The sequence below is a fragment of the Salvia splendens genome, chromosome 19 (assembly GCF_004379255.2).
Source record: "Salvia splendens isolate huo1 chromosome 19, SspV2, whole genome shotgun sequence".
NCBI classification, from domain to species: domain Eukaryota; kingdom Viridiplantae; phylum Streptophyta; class Magnoliopsida; order Lamiales; family Lamiaceae; genus Salvia; species Salvia splendens.
Window position 1 is genome coordinate 25,353,779 of NC_056050.1, and position 17,871 is coordinate 25,371,649.

General features: G+C 37.8%; 2 protein-coding genes, 1 long non-coding RNA gene and 2 pseudogenes across 5 annotated transcripts; 1 reads left to right on the forward strand and 4 right to left on the reverse strand.

Annotated features, from left to right (window-relative positions):
• Window positions 1-32: 32 nt before the first annotated feature.
• Window positions 33-3,000, reverse strand: LOC121779455 (putative wall-associated receptor kinase-like 11). Of its 3 annotated transcripts, none has more exons than XM_042176784.1 (2): window positions 2,889-3,000; window positions 33-2,493 (listed from the first exon to the last, which is right to left on the reverse strand). In XM_042176784.1, exon 2 carries the CDS (start codon window positions 2,071-2,073, stop codon window positions 190-192), a length of 1,884 nt encoding a protein of 627 aa, XP_042032718.1. In that variant the 5' UTR covers window positions 2,074-2,493; window positions 2,889-3,000; the 3' UTR covers window positions 33-189. The 3 variants fall into 3 exon arrangements, with proteins under 3 accessions (XP_042032718.1, XP_042032719.1, XP_042032717.1); XM_042176785.1 differs by having other exon boundaries at window positions 33-2,299; window positions 2,889-2,945; XM_042176783.1 differs by having other exon boundaries at window positions 33-2,684; window positions 2,889-2,922.
• Window positions 3,001-4,658: 1,658 nt separating this feature from the next.
• Window positions 4,659-6,136, reverse strand: LOC121779457 (annotated as a pseudogene).
• Window positions 6,137-6,818: 682 nt separating this feature from the next.
• Window positions 6,819-9,405, reverse strand: LOC121778583 (wall-associated receptor kinase-like 1). The gene has a single exon (XM_042175951.1). The coding sequence runs from the start codon at window positions 9,143-9,145 to the stop codon at window positions 6,833-6,835; it is 2,313 nt and encodes a 770-aa protein (XP_042031885.1). The 5' UTR covers window positions 9,146-9,405; the 3' UTR covers window positions 6,819-6,832.
• Window positions 9,406-10,271: 866 nt separating this feature from the next.
• On the forward strand, window positions 10,272-11,180 carry LOC121779301. Its single transcript, XR_006045769.1, has 2 exons — window positions 10,272-10,430; window positions 10,901-11,180. It is a non-coding gene; the product is annotated as an uncharacterized LOC121779301 (long non-coding RNA).
• A 2,170-nt stretch (window positions 11,181-13,350) lies between these two features.
• On the reverse strand, window positions 13,351-17,704 carry LOC121779801 (annotated as a pseudogene).
• Window positions 17,705-17,871: the final 167 nt, after the last annotated feature.

The window sequence follows — 17,871 nt, forward strand, 5'->3', positions numbered from 1 at the left end:
TTTTGAAACAATGTATTGTTAATTACCCATGATCAGAAACAAACAATTAAAGCATTTGGCAAATACATACTGATTACAAAACATAACTACACACTCTTTAAATGTTAAAACAGAAAGTGATGTTATGAAAACTTATTCAAAGCAAAGCTGTTGAATAAAGAGTCCTTCAACTATAGTTTTGCATATTGTTCACTCACCAAGCAATGGATACTTGGGCGAAAACGGGGTGATGGAAGAGAAGCTGATAGACTCAGCAACCTCTAGAGAAAGAGAATGAAGCTCTCTGCTGCCACCATCTCTATCTTTAACATGTGAGCATTCTACCACCTTTTTTAATCCTTCCAATTCCATTGAAACTTCCTTCATTGTTGGCCTTCTCTTCCCATTCAAATGCAGACATCTTCTAGCAAGTTGAGCTACAACCATGATTTCATCCCTCTTGCCTTCTCTGAGGACCCTTGCGTCAAGAATTTCGAACAACGTGTTTCCCTCCATTGAAAGCAAGAAATGTGTGGCTAAGCTCCTTCCTGCTTCAGCTCTGATGGATGATATTGCTTTCTCACCGGTCAAAAGCTCAACCATAACCACACCAAAACTGTAGACATCGCTCTTATCCGTGAATTGATGTGTCTGTAAATACTCTGGATCCAAGTAGCCGAAGGTGCCTACAACGCGGGTGGTGAAGTGAGTCTGATCACGTGCTATTGACCTTGATGTCCCAAAATCCGACACCTTAGCGCGGTATTTGTCATCCAATAGTATGTTTGTTGACTTGATATCACGGTGATAGATAGGCGAATATGCTGAAGAGTGCAAGTAAGCAAGTGCACCCGCTACTTCTCTTGCGATTGTCATTCTCATTTCCCATGTCAACGGGAATTCCTCACTCGGCTCATGAATGTGTTGGAAAAGGGTCCCATTTGGGATGAACTTGTAGACGAGAAGAGGAACTTCAGTCTCCAGACAACATCCTAGTAGCTTAACTACATTCCTGTGGTTCACTTGCGGCAGTATAACCATTTCATTAATGAAGACTTGAAGGTCTCCTTCCTCCACCTTCTGTGATTTCTTGACTGCAACAATATTACCATCCTTCAGCATTCCTTTGAAGACCGTGCCTTGTCCGCCACGGCCAAGTATGCGGTCCTCGTTAAAGTGATCAGTAGCCAATGTCAACTCTTTGGAGCTATACAGCCTAACGTTGTTAAGGCCGTTATCAGTGGCAGAAAGCTGTTGTTCCAGCAGAAGCCCCCCATTTCGCTTGAAAAACTTGTGTCTCCGGTTGGCCTTGATTCTTTTCCTGATGGCCTTTGTCGACCACCAGGCTACGAGGAGTAGAATCAGAGCGCCGAGACTACTGCCAATGATGATGAACGTTGTTCTCAGACGAGCGTTATATATTGCCTTTTCATCAATACATTCAAAATACCCTCTTACATTGTTGCAAGATAATGTTGCACAGGGATTGTGTGTTGCATTATCGCATTCGTTTATATCATTGCATTGCTCTGGTAGATACGGGTTACCTTCATACCCGCGAGGGCAGGAGCAGTATTTGGTCGACGATGCATAATCATATCCATTAAAATATCCGTCATAATAAACCGAATGCAGTTCCTCGTAGTAGTATGAAAACAGATAACTATCAGACGACGATTTGCAGTATGAACGAGAAGGATACACGCGGCATTCATCATCAAGATGTCTGCGCCAACAAGCGTGAGCACCTGATTCCGCGTACCTACGGCCAACATCATCAGGAACTGTGAGGCAATAATCATCAGAATATGTGCAAATTCTGTTAGTATAGCCTTTCAGTTCACCAAATTCCCACTCAAGTACCAAAGGAGTAAATCCCGATCCTCGTTCCAACGCTTTGAACCTTTCGTAATCATTTGTTAACCATGTCTTCTCAACTGGCTGGACATATAGATTGACCTGTACTGTACTTGTACTCGAGCTCCTTGAGTCGCGGTGGGAGTGTTGTTTGGCAGCAGTTGATGCCATCACAGCTAGTTTCTTCGGAATTGGCAGCACACAAGGATGTACACCCTCCTCTAATAGTCGTCCCATTAACTTGCAACAAGATTGAATTATTGCAGCCTGACACCGCCAACGTGTTGTAGCTTGCTGAGATAGTAAAAGGACTTGCTTTGAGGGATACGAGGAGATGACCGGGACTCAGATCAGTAGAGCAATTCATAGGCGGCGACACCGGCTGCTTTACTACTACTGTACCTCTGATAGAGATATTAAGTAGTTCCATGTTGATGCTGCTCAACAATGGTGTTGTGGAATTCTGACAAATAACAACGAATAATGAATTTGCACTACAGTTGGAACCAATCCCAAATGGAAAGGGAATGGTGACATTTCCACACTTTTCTTGACAATTAGGCATCGACAGAGTATCGCCAGACTCAAAGTTATGCCACAACTTAGCAAAGATAACACATGGACTATTATGAATGACTTCATTCTTCCTTCCTATTTCTTGTTGAACAAAAATGTCAGTCAAGAATAGTTCATAAAAATACTCAACATGCTATTGATCTAAAAAAGGGACTAGAAATATATGAATATTGATCAAATGCTTAGCAAGATTAAAATATATGAAAGGTCAAACCTCATATCCTCAAAAGGAAACAAACAAATTTAGTTCAGCAGTCCAATGTTGAAGTCAACTGTTAATAGTATCAAGTCTTTTAAGAACATTAGATATCTTAAATTTCACCCCAAAAATAACAGAAAAATAGATTTGCACAAGCAGAGAGAGAGAGAGAGAGAGAGAGAGAGAGATTGTAGTAAATTAAAGCTATGGCACATGATCATATAATTGAAAACATCAAGTGCAAGTCTTAATTATAAAAAAGAATGTTTTCACAAACCTGGCTAATTCTTGTGCAGTTGTGCCAATCTGGGTAAGCTCTAATTGAAAATGATTGAGATATGAACATCCATCTACTAATAGGGAATCAATATTGTTTAGTAGCCAAGAACGCTAGTGCAGAACTACTTGTAATTTGTCTTGATATAACATTACTATTCATTTTAGTTGTTTTTTGTTCTTTCCTAGTAATTGGTGATGGGGAGTTTGTCGGCTGTCCTACTTTGACAAAAAAGTATTCTCGATTTTTCTAGGAAAAGAAAATTCTCTCATAGACGCCGAAGACGATTTTTCATGCACCATATAACAACATCCACGCTGAATACAAAAAAAAAAACTTTTAGAACAATCTAAGATTACCGTAAAACTCTTGAATCTTATCCAACGTCGACTTGTTGACGATCCTAGCTCCTCTTTATAAGTATGGATAACTCTCTCCCTTTAAGGGGTGAGTGACCCATTTCTAATACGCAGTGACCTCCTTATGATAAATACGCAGTGGCATCCTTACTTTTTTCAAAGTGAAAATGTAACTCACCCGCCACCCGCTTTTTTCAAAGTGAAAATGTACTCACCCGCTCGGGTGAAAATGTACTCACTCGCCACACTTTATTCATAACATAATTCACTCACCAAGCAATGAACACACTGCATACATGTACTCACCCGCCACACTGTAAACATAACATAATTCAATCGTGAGCAAATAACATGAAAATGTACTCACCCGTCACACTGTATACATGTACTCACCCGCCACACTGTAAACATAACATAATTCAATCGTGAGCAAATAACATAATTTTTACTCGGGTGAAAATGTACTCACCCGCCACACTGTATACATAACCTAATTCACTCACCAAGCAATGAATACTCGGGTAAAAATTCACTCACCAAGTACTCACCCATAATTTTTACTAGGGTGAAAATGTACTCACCCGCCACATTGTATACATAACATAATTCACTTACCAAGCAATGGATACTCGGGTGAAAATTCACTCACCAAGTACTCACCCGCCACACTGTATAAGCAGCGATACTCGGGTGAAATTGTTACCTTATGGTTCACTCACCAAGCAACGAAGCAACGATACTTGGGTGAAATCGTGAGCAAAACATAATTCAATCATGAGAAAATAACATAATTTTTACTCGGGTGAAAATGTACTCACCCACCACATTGTATACATAACTTAAGTCAATCGTCCCGCCACACTGTATACATAGTGTAATTCAATCGTGAGCAAATAACATAATATTTACTCGGGTGAAAATGTACACACCCGCCACACTGTATACCTAACATAATTCAATCGTGAGCAAATAACATAATTTTTACTCGGATGAAAATGTACTCACCCGCCACACTGTATGCATAACATAATTCACTCACCAAGCAATTGATACTCGGGTGAAAATTCACTCACCAAGTACTCACTCGCCACACTGTATACATAACATTATTCTCTAACCAAGCAATGGATACTCGTGTGAAAATTCACTCACCAAGTACTCACCCGCCACACTCTATACATAGCATAATTCACTCACCAAGCAATGGATACTCGGGTGAAAATTCACTCACTCACCAAGCAATGGATACTCACCCGCCACACTGTATACATAACATAATTTTTACTCGGATACTCGGGTGAAAATTCTCTCACTCACAAGCAATGGATACTCACCCGTCACACTGTATACATAACATAATTTTTATTCGGGTGAAAATTCACTCATCAAGCAATGGATACAAGGGTGAAAATTCACTCACCAAGCAATAGATACTCGGGTGAAAATGGAGTGATGGAAGAGAAGCTGAATACTTATTCTCTAAAATAGTCAAAGCATGCAACACATCCACACTGTATACATAACATAATTTTTACTCCGGTGAAAATTTACTCACCAAACAATGGGTACTCGGGTGAAAATGGAGTTATGGAAGACAAGCTGAATACTTATTCTCTAAAATAGTCAAAGCATGTAACACATCCACACTATGAGGAGTAGAATCACAGCACCGAGACAACTGCCGATGAACGCTTTTCTCAGCCGAGCTCTATATTTGGTCTTTTCATCAATACATTCATAATCCCCTCTTACATTGTTACAAGAATATGGTCCACATAGATTCTCTGTTGAATTCCTCGTGCATTCGTCTATATCAATGCATTGCTCCGGTAGATACGGGTTACCAACACGTCCTAATGTTTTGAAGCTTTTGTAATGATTTGTTAAACATGCCTTCTCGACTAGGACAACATATCCACAAGAGCTACTGTCATTATTGCTAGCTTGAGTTGTTTTGTACTTGTACTCGAGCTCCTTGAGTCGTGGTGGATGTGTTGTTTGGCATCAGTTAACACCGTTGCAGCTAGTTTCAACAGCGTTGGAAGCACACAAGGATTTACATTCTCCTACAGTCGTCGTCTCGTCAGCCTGCAACCAGATCGAATTCTTGCAGCCTGATACAGCCAATGTGTTGTAGCGTGCTGAGATTGTAAACGGACTTCCTTTGAGGGATGTTAAGAGATGGCCTGTAGTCAGATCAGTAGAGAAATTCATATGCGACGACACTGGCTGCTTTACTATGACTGTACCTTTGATGGAAATGTTAAGTACTTCCATGCTGATGCTACTCAAGAATGGTGTTTTGGAATTCCGGCAGATAATAGTGAAGGAGGAATTCTCACTACACTTGGAACCAATCCCAAATGGAAAGGGAATGGTGTCATTTCCACACTTCGGATCACACTTAGTCCTCGACATAGATACAGACGACATAGTCAAAGTTACGCCACAGCAAAGCAAAGACAACACATGGACTATTATGGATGACTTCATTCTTCCCTCCTATTTCTAGTAGAACAAAGATGTTAGCCAAAATAGGAGATGTAAAGCTATAACCTTTTATGATTGAAGATGATCTAAAGTAAAAGGACTAAGCATATCAAGATGAACATATGAAAAATCAGGAAGGAAAAATGAAGCACATGTAACGATATTCAAGAATCTCGAATTTATATAGAATAGGATAATAGTTACATATCTATCTATATCGAAACCAAGTACATATATCAACTAAATGAGCAAAAATGCATCAAGTATCCACAAGAAGGTTTTCAGTTACCTGGCTTATTCTTCTTGTGCTTTTATGGCAATCTGGATAAGTTCTAAGTGAGAATGATTGAGATACATATATACATCCATTAACTAAGTGGGAATAATCTTGTTGAGTAGCTAATAATGCTTGTGTAGGAAATACTTTTAATATATCTTGAGATAAGATTATATATTTCTCTCTTTTTACTTTTTTGTGTGCTTTCCTGGTAATTGGTGATATTGGGCTGTCCTACTTTCACACAAATGTATTTGTTTTAGGGACATGCATATCATATGGCAAAGACAATTTTTCATGCTGAAAAACGTGTAAAACTGTATTTTACTCAGAAAGTACTTTAATTTAGATCTGGTGAAAATGCAACCATAACAACATGGAAGCCAAAGCTATAGACGTCGCTCTTTTATTTGAACTAACATACGCGTGGTCAGGAGGTAGGTGAGTCTGGTTTTTAACTTGCAGAATTTGTTTTCTCATAATATGAATATTTTGTTGTAATTTGAAGCAATATATTTTCTGCATTAGGCCATCCTATGATACTATTACTTACTGATGCACTTGTCTTAACTCAACTAATAGTTATTTTGTACTCATGTCACTTACGAACAATCGAAGCATGTAACATATCCACACCGAATCTATAACATAATTTTTTCAACGAACATGTAACACATACAAACCGAATACATAACATAAATTTTCAACAATCTAAGATCAATACAAATTCTTGAATGACAAAACAAAAATGATGTTAGAAAAACAATTGTCCAAGCAAAGCCGATGAAGAAAGTAGTCCTTCATCTATACAGGGTTCACTAACCAAGAAATGGATACTCAGCTTCTGGCGAAAACGGAGTGATGGAAGAGAAGCTGATAGACTCAGGAAGCTCAATAGAAAGAGGATGAAACTCTCTGCTGCCACCATCTCTATCTTTAACATTTGAGCATTCTTCCACCTTTTTTAATCCTTCCAATTCCATTGAAACTTCCTTCATTGTTGGCCTTCTCTTCCCGTTCAAATTCAGACATCTTCTAGCAAGTTGAGCTACAACCATGATTTCATCCCTCTTGCCTTCTCTGAGGACCCTTGCGTCAAGAATTTCGAACAACATGTTTTCATCCATTGAGTGCAAGAAATGTGTGGCTAAACCCCTTCCCTCCTCAGCTCTAATTGCTGTCACAGCTTTCTCTCCGGTTAAAAGCTCAACCATAACCACGCCAAAACTATAGACGTCGCTCTTTTCTGTGAACTGACTCGACTGGAAATACTCCGGATCCAAGTAGCCAAAGGTGCCTAGAACTCGGGTGGTGCAGTGTGTCTGATCAAGAGCTATTGACCTTGACGTGCCAAAATCTGAGACCTTAGAGCGGTATTTTTCATCCAATAGTATGTTTGTGGACTTGATATCGCGGTGATAGATAGGCACAGATGCTGAAGAGTGTAAGTAAGAAAGCGAACCCGCTACTTCTCTTGCAATTCTCACTCTCATTTCCCATGTCAAGGGGAACTCTTCACTTGGCTCATGAATGAGTTGGAAGAGAGTTCCATTTGGAATGAACTCGTAGACGAGAAGAGGAACTTCAGTCTCGAGACAGCATCCTAGTAACTTAACCACATTCCTGTGGTTCACTTGTGATAGAATAACCACTTCATTTATGAAGACTTGAATGTCACATTCCTCTAACTTTTGTGATTTCTTGACTGCCACAATCTTACCATCCTTCAACATTCCTTTGTAGACCGTGCCTTGGCCACCACGGCCAAGTATGCGGTTCTGGTTATAGTGATCAGTAGCCAGTGCCAACTCTTTGGAGCTATACAATCTGGTCTTGTCAAGCCCATTATCAGTTGCAGAAAGCTGTTGTTCCAGCAATAGCCCCCCGTTTCGCTTGAAAAATTTGTGTCTCTGGTTGGCCTTGATTCTTTTTCTGATGACTTTTTTCACCCCCATAGCTACAAGGAGTAGAATCAGAGCACCGAGACTACAGCCAACACTGATGAACGCTGTTCTCAGTCGAGCTTTATATTTGGCATTTTCATCAATACATTGAAAACCCCCTTTAACATTGTGACAAGAATATGGTTCTTGACAAGAATAAGCATCATCGCAGTCGTTTATATCAATGCATTTCTCTGGTAGATACGGGTTACCTTCATATCCGTTAGGGCAAGAACAGTATTTGGTTGAAGATGCATAACCATATCCATCATAATAGGATGAATGGAAATTTTCATATTCATTATTATATGAAATTTGATTAGAAAGAGATGATGATTCACATCCATAACGAGCCGGATATGTGTTGCATTCATCATCAAGATGTATGCGCAAACAATCGGTAGTAACATCTACATATCTGCGGCCAAATTCATCAGGATATGAGAGGCAATAATCATTAGAATATGTGCAAGTTCTGTTAGTACAACCTTTCAGTTCACCGAATTCCCACTCAAGTACCAAAGGAGCAAATCCCAGTCCTTGCTCTAATGCTTTGAAGCTTTCGTAATGATTTGTTAACCATGTCTTCTCGACTAGGAGAACATATCCGCAAGAGCTATTATCATCATTGCTAGCTTGAGTTGTTTTGTACTTGTACTCGAGCTCCTTGAGTTGCGGTGGAAGTGTTGCTTGGCAGCAGTTAACGCCGTTGCAGTTAGTTTCTGTGGTGTTGGCATCACACATGGATGTACATCCTCCTAGAATAGTCGTCTCATTAGCTTGCAACCAGACTGAATTCTTGCAGCTTGACACAACCAACGAGTTGTAGCGTGCTGAGATTGTAAACGGACTTCCTTTGAGAGATATTGGAAGACGAGCTGTGGTCAGACTAGTAGAGCAATTCATAGTTGACGCCGCCGGCTGCTTTACTATGACTGTACCTCTGATGGAAATATTAAGAACTTCCATGCTGATGCTACTCAAGAATGGTGTTGTGGAATTCCGGCAGATGACAGTGAAGGAGGAATTTGCACTACAGTTGGAACCAATCCCAAACGGAAAGGGAATGATGACATTTCCACACTTTTGATCACAATTAGGCATCGACAAAGGTACTGGCGACGACATAGTTAAACTTAAGGCAAAGCTTAACAGGGATAATACAAGGACTGTTATGGGTGACTTCATTATGCTTTCCTTTTTCTTGTAGAAAAAAATGACAGTCAAAACAGCTGCTATAAAGTTCAATAATTCAAGAGTCTATAAATACCTTAACATGCTACAATGATTGGAGATGAACTACAAAAGGGACTAAATACATGAATATTGATGACACTACAAGGAAATCATATCCAATGGCAAGCAAGATGAACATATGAAAAATCAAGATGGATAATAGTCACATATCTCAAAAGGAAGCACACAAAGTTAGTTCAACCAGGTGCAGTTTTGAGGTATTAATGGATTTAATCTATTGCTTTGGTTTTCATCAATGGGTTGAACTTTGACTGTCTTATTTTACACCATAAAAATAACAGAAGAAAGATTATTTACACAAAGTTTGATAGTACATAGCTAGAGAGGTACACTACTAATACAAATGAAGCATATATATATATATATATATATATATATATATATATATATATATATATATATATAGGGTCTTCCTCTACCAAAATCAGTCCTTAAGTATAGAAATACAGACCATATCTAGACCGTCAGATCTGGAGATTAATGGCTAAGATCTGGAGTGACTCCTCGTTTTATATGGGTCATAATAAGGCCGATCTATGTCATGTTAGGGGTAATTTAGGAAACAAAAATATTAATAACTGTCGTTCCATTTTTAGGCCCTGATTAATTGGGATTGGGAGTAATTACTGCACACGTTCCATTCTATTTCACTCTCTTTCAACAAAAACTCTCCAATCTCCCTCAAATCTTCTTCTTCTACCACCAAATCAACAAAAAATCATTCAACAAAAAATCGTCTCGGACCCTCAAAATCGTCGTCTCCTCCACAGATTCGTCTTCTCCTCCACAAAAATGTCGCCTCCTCAAAAACCCTATTCCTACTCCAGAAAATCGACGGAGAAGGGGAACCAAAACCTACTTCTACCACCAAATCAACAAAAACCCTTCTCCAAATCAACAAAAACCCTTCTCCAAATCAAAGCGTCTCCACCTCAAAACCGTCGTCTCCTCCACAAAATCGTTGTCTCCACCAGAAAATCGAATCCTCCACGATTTTGGAAGACGGTGAACCAAAAGCCTACTTCAACAATGGTGGACACTCGAGCATGTGGATCTGCTAGTCATGACGGAAAAAGTTAGTAAGATTTTGTTCAACGCTTGACTTAAATTTGACTAAATCAGGCAAAATTGTCACTTTAATTGGTTGTTCGGCACGTAGTGTATCAGAGAACGAACGTGAAGAAGAAGATTTTGCGGATCCCTAAAGCACCGAAATGTATGTCGATTTCATTTTCTGGGATTTGAATGCATGTAGTTTTGTTTCGATTTTGGAACTTTGGTATTTAATTGTGGTTTTTTGTTCCATAAGCAAAAGGTCAAACCTCTTCAATGGCTCAAGTTTTCGTTTAGTATGACCCAAAAATCGTAGTTGACGATTTTGGTTATTATTAGTGTATTCGTCGGTCGTATGACCCAGTGCCAGCTTATTATGCCCCAATTTAACCAAATGTTTCTATGACTGAAATCCCCGTTTAGTATGACCCAAAAATATATCTAATGTTTTTGGTTATTGGTAGCGTATACTTTGGTCGTATAACCTAGTTCCAGCTTATTATGACCCAATTTAACCATATGTTTCCATGACTAAAATATATTATTAGTATGACCCAATAGCATAGTTGATGTTTTTGGTTATTGTTAATGTATTGTTTGGTCGTACTAATATTTGCAACCCATGTTTTGCAGAGGACGTTCTTTTGTAAGTATTTAACAATGATTGGTTGTCACAATCAATGCAAATCAGTGATCAACGCACCTATTCAGAGGTTGAAAATGAGTTGGACAACGACAGACAATGTTGATGACAACAGGGTTTATTTGCTTAGACACCTTGAAGTCTACATGGGTGAAAGAGAGGGTCAATGACTTTTGAATGCTTTCCTCTTGTTTTTTGTAGACGATAGCCCATGCGATGAATATTACTCGATACATTGGGTCACAATAAATCAATATTTGAGTTATAGAATTGTTAGGTTAATTTGTGTCATAATATACCAACATTCGAGGCATGACGTAAAACTACTCAGTACCAGCATGCCTCATACAATTTGATCGAAATGTTCGCATGAAACAAACTTATTGGAAGTACGACCGAAGAATATTCTCGTGTTCTGAACATATTAAAAAACCAAATACGCGATTGTAATCATGTTTTAAACATATTAAAAAAGCTAGCAAGACAGAAGAATGCAAACACAATAACTAAAAACAATAGTTATGCTTTTGGGTCATGCTAAACGACGTTTTGAGTCATGAAAATATGTGGGTATATTGGGTCATAATAATCCAATATTCAAGTCATGCCATAAAACTACTGTTTTGTATGCCAACAACTTAATGACGATGATACAGAATTGGAAATGGAACTGATTAATCTGGAACACGATTGGAGTTGGAATCTGCTAACGACGATGATATATAAAATTGAGAATGGAACGGATTAATCTGGAACACGACATCGACGAATATTAAATCACAAATAATAAATCTTCATGGAAAAAAGTATGATGGAAGTTTGATGGTAGATCGGTTGAAGAAGATGAAGATAGGAAGAAGAAGAAGTTGAGGAAAATAAACTGTTAACTCATGCGTGTGATTTGTTGGCCGAAATAAATGTAGGCAAGATTATAGGAGATGGCATAACAATAGAGAAATAGCTAATGACTTTATTAACCTTAATGAATATTTAGTGAATAAAATAATAATATTTAGGGAATTAAATGGGCCATTAGATCTTTTAATCTCAAGATCATCTCGCCTAATCCTACGGCTGAAAATTGGCCTGTATTTCTTTGTTTAAATGGATTCTTGTTTGGATCAAAATCCTATATATATATATATATATATATATATATATATAGGGAGATGATCAAAATAAGTATCTGTTTAAATCCAGAAATGCAGACCAAATCTTGGCCCTAGGATTAGATGATCTAATGGTCAATAATTAACCAAAAACACGGAAGGTCATAATTAAGCAATTTTAGGTCATATTATAATATTTGGGTTTAATGTCATGCTAAGATCGTTTTAGGTCATGCTTTGTTAGCATGACCTAAAAATTACCTAATTATGACCTAAAGGTGCCCTAATTATGATATTGTTCTGCGTTTCTGTATTTAAATCTAGTTTTGCATAGATCAAAACCCTATATATATATATATATACATGTATCTTTAACTGTAAATGAGCAAAAATGTATGATATTTCTCGTGTTTATAAAAACATCAAGTGCATATTCTTGATCATACCTGGTTTATTCAATCTGGATATGATTTAGATAGCTACATCCATCAACTTAGTGGTAAATGATTATGTTTAGTAGCTAAGAATGCTTTTTGCAGAACTACTATTACTTTATATTGAGATAAGATTATTTATCTATTTATTCTTTCATGGTAATTGGTGATGGGCTATCCTACTTTGACAAAAATGTGAGTATTTTTTTATGGGACATGCCTGTCATATGACCACCCTTTTTAGTTAAAAAATTGGAAAAAGAATATCCTGACGTGGACGGTGAAGACAATTTTTCATGCTGAAAAACGTGTGGAACTATTTTTTTATAATAGATCTAGTTTAGATCTACTTATGAATGACAATGGTCAATATTGGATATTGAACTGGATCTAGATCTGCAGTCGAGAGCATTTTGTAAGTAAAAAATTGTTTAGTGATTGAATATTATTGAGTGTGGTATGTTGAGATGGAGGAGAAGTCATCAACCTGAATAACTTTGTGCTCTTTGCCTTCATCTTCTAGAATGTTCTGCTACAGCAAGAGTCTCTTCCCTTTGATCACCATTGAATCAACAATAACAAACAAATGATTTTTCTCCATGGAATGCAACAACACTTTCTCTCTAGTTAAAATCTCAACCATAACAACGCCAAAGCTATAGACGATTAGACGTCACACTTTTCTGTGAACTAACTTGATTAGAAATACTCGGGATCCAAACGGTCAAGCCTGACCAGCAGCTACTGATCTTGATATGCTAAAATCATGTATGGAAATAGCACACTATTGCTTACTTCATAACATGTACAGATTTTATCATATGAATCTCAAAATTTGTCATAATTGATATCACTTAATGTGAATATTTGTGGAATTTAAAGCAAATGCATTTCACCTAAACCAAATACTGAATACATAACATAACTTTTAGCAACAATCTAAGATCAATACAAACTCTTGAATGACAAAAAAGAAAATGATGCTATAAAAAACATATTGCAAGCAAAGCATGTGAAAGAAACTAGTCCTTCATCTATCTGGTTCACTAACCAAGCAATGGATACTCAACGGCGTGGTAGAAGTGAAGCTGGTAGAATCATCAGCCTCTATAGAAAGAGAATGAAACTCTCTGCTGCCACCATCTCTATCTTCAGCATACGAGCATTCTTCCACCTTTTTGATAGCTTCCAACTCCGCTGAAACTTCTTTCATTGTTGGCCTTCTCTTTCCATTCAAATGTAGATATCTTCTAGCAAGTTGAGCTACAGCCGCAATTTCATCCCTCTTGCCTTCTCTGAGGACCCTTGCATCAAGAATTTCGAACAACACGTGTTCCTCCATTGAGTGCAAGAAATGTGTGACTAAACCCCTTCATTCGCTAGCTCTAATTGATGTCAAGGCTTTCTGTCCAGTTAAAAGCTCAACCATAACCACACCAAAACTATATACATCGCTCTTCTCTGTGAATTGATTTGTCTGTAAATACTCTGGATCCAAGTAGCCGAAGGTGCCTACAACCAAGGTGGTGCAGTGAGTCTTATCAGGAGCTACTGACCTTGATGTCCCGAAATCCGCCACCTTAGCGCGGTATTTGTCATCCAATAGTATGTTTGTTGACTTGATATCACGGTGATAGATAGGTGAATATGCTGAAGAGTGCAAGTAAGCAAGTGCACCCGCTACTTCTCTAGCGATTCTCAATCTAATTTCCCATGTCAACGGGAAATCCTCACTCGGCTCATGAATGTGATGAAAAAGGGTTTCATTTGGGATGAACTCGTAGACGAGAAGGGGAACTTCAGTCTCCAGACAAAATCCTAGTAGCTTAACCACATTCCTGTGGTTGATTTGTGACAGTATAACCACTTCATTGATGAAGACTTGAAGGTCAACTTCCTCTACCTTTTGCGATTTCTTCACTGCCACAATCTTACCATTCTTCAACATTCCTTTGTAGACCGTGCCTTGGCCACCACGTCCAACTATGCGGTTTTCGTTAAAGTGGTCAGTAGCCAGTATCAACTCTTTGGAAGTATACAACCTATTGGTGTGGCTATTATCAGTAGCAGATAGCTGTTGTTCCATCAGAAGCCCCCCATTTCGCTTGTAAAACTTGTGTCTCCGGTTGGCCTTGATTCTTTTTCTGATGGCCTTTGTCGACCACCAGGCTACGAGGAGTAGAATCAGAGCGCCAAGACTACTGCCAATGATGATGAACGTTGTTCTCAGACGAGCGTTATATATTGCCTTTTCATCAATACATTCAAAATACCCTCTTACATTGTTGCAAGATAATGTTGCACAGGGATTGTGTGTTGCATTATTGCATTCGTTTATATCAATGCATTGCTCTGGTAGATAAAGGTTACCTTCATACCTGCGAGGGCAAGAGCAGTATTTGGTTGACGATGCATAATCATTCTCATTAAAATATCCGTCATAATAAACTAAATGCAGTTCCTCGTAATAGTATGTAAACAGATAATTATCGAATGATGATTTGCAGTATGAACGAGAAGGATATACGCTGCATTCATCATCAAGATGTCTGCAAATTCCACATATCTACGGCCAACATCATCAGGAACTGTGAGGCAATAATCATCAGAATATGTGCAAATTCTGTCTGTATAGCCTTTCAGCTCACCAATTTCCCACTCAAGTACCAGAGGAGTGAATCCCGATCCTCGATCCAATGCTTTGAACCTTTCGTAATCATTTGTTAACCATGTCTTCTCAACTGGCTGGATAAATCCACAAGAGCTACCATTATTGCTAGCTTGAGTTGTTCTGTACTTGTACTCGAGCTCCTTGAGCCGTGGTGGGAGTGTTGTTTGGCAGAAGTTAATCCCATCACAGCTAGTTTCCGCGGAGTTGGCAGCACAAAAGGATGTACATCCTTCTCTAATATTCGTCTCATTAATTTGCAACAAGATCGAATTATTGCAGCCTGACACTGCCAACGTGTTGTAGCTTGCTGAGATAGTAAAAGGACTTCCTTTGAGGGATACGAGGAGATGACCGGGACTCAGATCAGTAGAGCAATTGATAGGCAGAGACACTGGCTGCTTTACTACTACTGTACCTCTGATAGAGATATTAAGTAGTTCCATGTTGATGCTGCTCAAGAATGGTGTTGTGGAATTCTGACAATTAACAGTGAATTAGGAATTCGCACTACAGTCCGAACCAATCCCAAATGGAAAGGGAATGGTGACATTTCCACACTTTTCTTGACAATTAGGCATCGACAGAGATATCGCCAGACTCAAAGTTATGCTATAGCTCAGCAAGATGATGACATGGCCTAATATGAGTGACTTCATTCTTCCTTCAACAACAAAATTTCAATTTCAGTTTAAACATTTGCTCTAAACTTCAAGAGTTCATAAACACAAATATTTAACATGCTACTTTATAGAATTGGGGATGAAAATCAGTAAGAAATAATATGAAGCAAAATATTACTATATTCAAGAATCTAGCTTAAACTAAAATCCATGCATGAACCTCATATTCTCAAGAAGGAAGCATATAAATTTAGTTCCCATCAATAATATGCGACGTACCTTTACTGAATAGCGTTGCGTATATGATTTGATAAGCTTAGTTTTCTAAATGGGATGATGGAGTGATGAATGAAGTTGTGTTCTTTAACTGGCTTATCTTTAAAAGTCTTCCAAGACTAATATCAACATGTTTAAGTCTTCTTTAAGGCTGCTAATTTTTCACCACAGAAAATAAGAAAGAAAAGTATCTATAAATCCAGTAAGGACAAAACACTTGAAGAAAAATATCTATACATCCTAGGAAGTAAGATGTCAGTTTGCACAAAATGTCAGTTTCAGTTGCTATAAACAGTGGCTATTGATCTAAAGTAAAATTATAAGAATTATGAAGATAAGCAGTTCACATACCTTGGAGTTAGGAGTGACTAGTCAGTGAGCATATCTTACCAAAAACGGGTTTGGTTTGATTAACTCGGCTATTATTTTGGATTGAAAATCTGGGTTTAAAATGAAATTCCAACAGCATAATGAGCTTCAGATGTAGTAAGGCTTAAATAACTCTTGATCAATTTAACATTTAATCATGAGTGACAAGTGGATACATAGAAACCTTCAAATGACATTGGCAAAATAAAGAGTGACTCAATAATTTAAATCGGAAAATTTGTTTGAATACAAGAAAACATCAGTAACACTATTTTTATTCTGACATGTTACAGAAATGGTAGTAATGCAGTAGTCTTGTATATAGTTATATTCATAGAGATGAGTTTTCTTCATCTGCTTATAACTACTTTGTGATTGTATCACCACCTCTGCTTCATGAGGTGAAGGATAATTCATCAGACTCATCAACTTCAACAATATTGCGTTCTTCGCCTTTGTGTGGTTGAAAGTTTCCTTCCTCGAGCAAATGTATGCCTTCCATCAATCTCTCTGATCGAATCATCAATCTCAATAGAGTTTGTTTTCTTTTCTGGCTTACATTCTATTGTTCTTGTTTTTCTAATACGAGTTTCGATTGCCAACAGGAAGCATACAAATTTAGTACAGCAAAAAGGAATTTTGATGTTTTAGGATGAATTAACCGAACGGAATAAGAGAAAAAGAGCTACAAATTATCCTGTACAGACATGAACCAGAAGAAAGAATATATTAACTAAGATTGATATATAGCTAGAGAAATACACTAATAATTGCAAATAAAGCATATGTACATGTTTCATTACCTGTAAATGAGCAAAACTCGTGTTTCTAAAAACATCAAGTGCATATTCTTTAACATACCTGGCTTATTCAATCTGGATAGCTACATCCATCAACTAAGTGGGAAATAATTTTGTTTAGTAGCTAAGAATGCATTGTGCAGAACAACAAAGTAAAAAATTGTTTAGTGATTGAAAATTATTGAGTGTGGTATGTTGAGATGGAGGAGAAGTCATCAACCTCAACAACTTGGTGCTCTGTCTTCATCTTCACAGTGTCATTCTTCGTTAATTGTTGGCCTTTGCGTTCATCTTCTAGCGATAGATGCTTGCATTGATAATATCAAACACATGTTTTTTTCTCCATGTAATGCAACAGCATACTCTCTCTAGTTAAGATCTCAACCATAACCGCGCAAAAGCTATAGACGATGAGACTCGCTCTTTTCTGTGAACTAACTTGACTGGAAATACTCGGGATCCAAACTGTCACACGTGCGAAAATCTTGTATGGAAATAGCACACTATTGCTTACTTCATAACATGTACAGATTTTATCATATGAATCCCAAAATTTGTCATAATTAATTTTCACTTAATTGAATATTTTGTGGAATTTGAAGCAATGTATTTCTGTATACTATCAGGCCACCCTAGAAATGCACTTGTGGGATAAACTTACCAAACACTTATTATCTACACA

Coding starts and splice junctions, on each gene's coding strand:
- LOC121779455 (XM_042176784.1), bottom strand. CDS start 2,073: ATGGGACGACTATTAGAGGAGGGTGTACATCCTTGTGTGCTGCCAATT.
- LOC121778583 (XM_042175951.1), bottom strand. CDS start 9,145: ATGAAGTCACCCATAACAGTCCTTGTATTATCCCTGTTAAGCTTTGCC.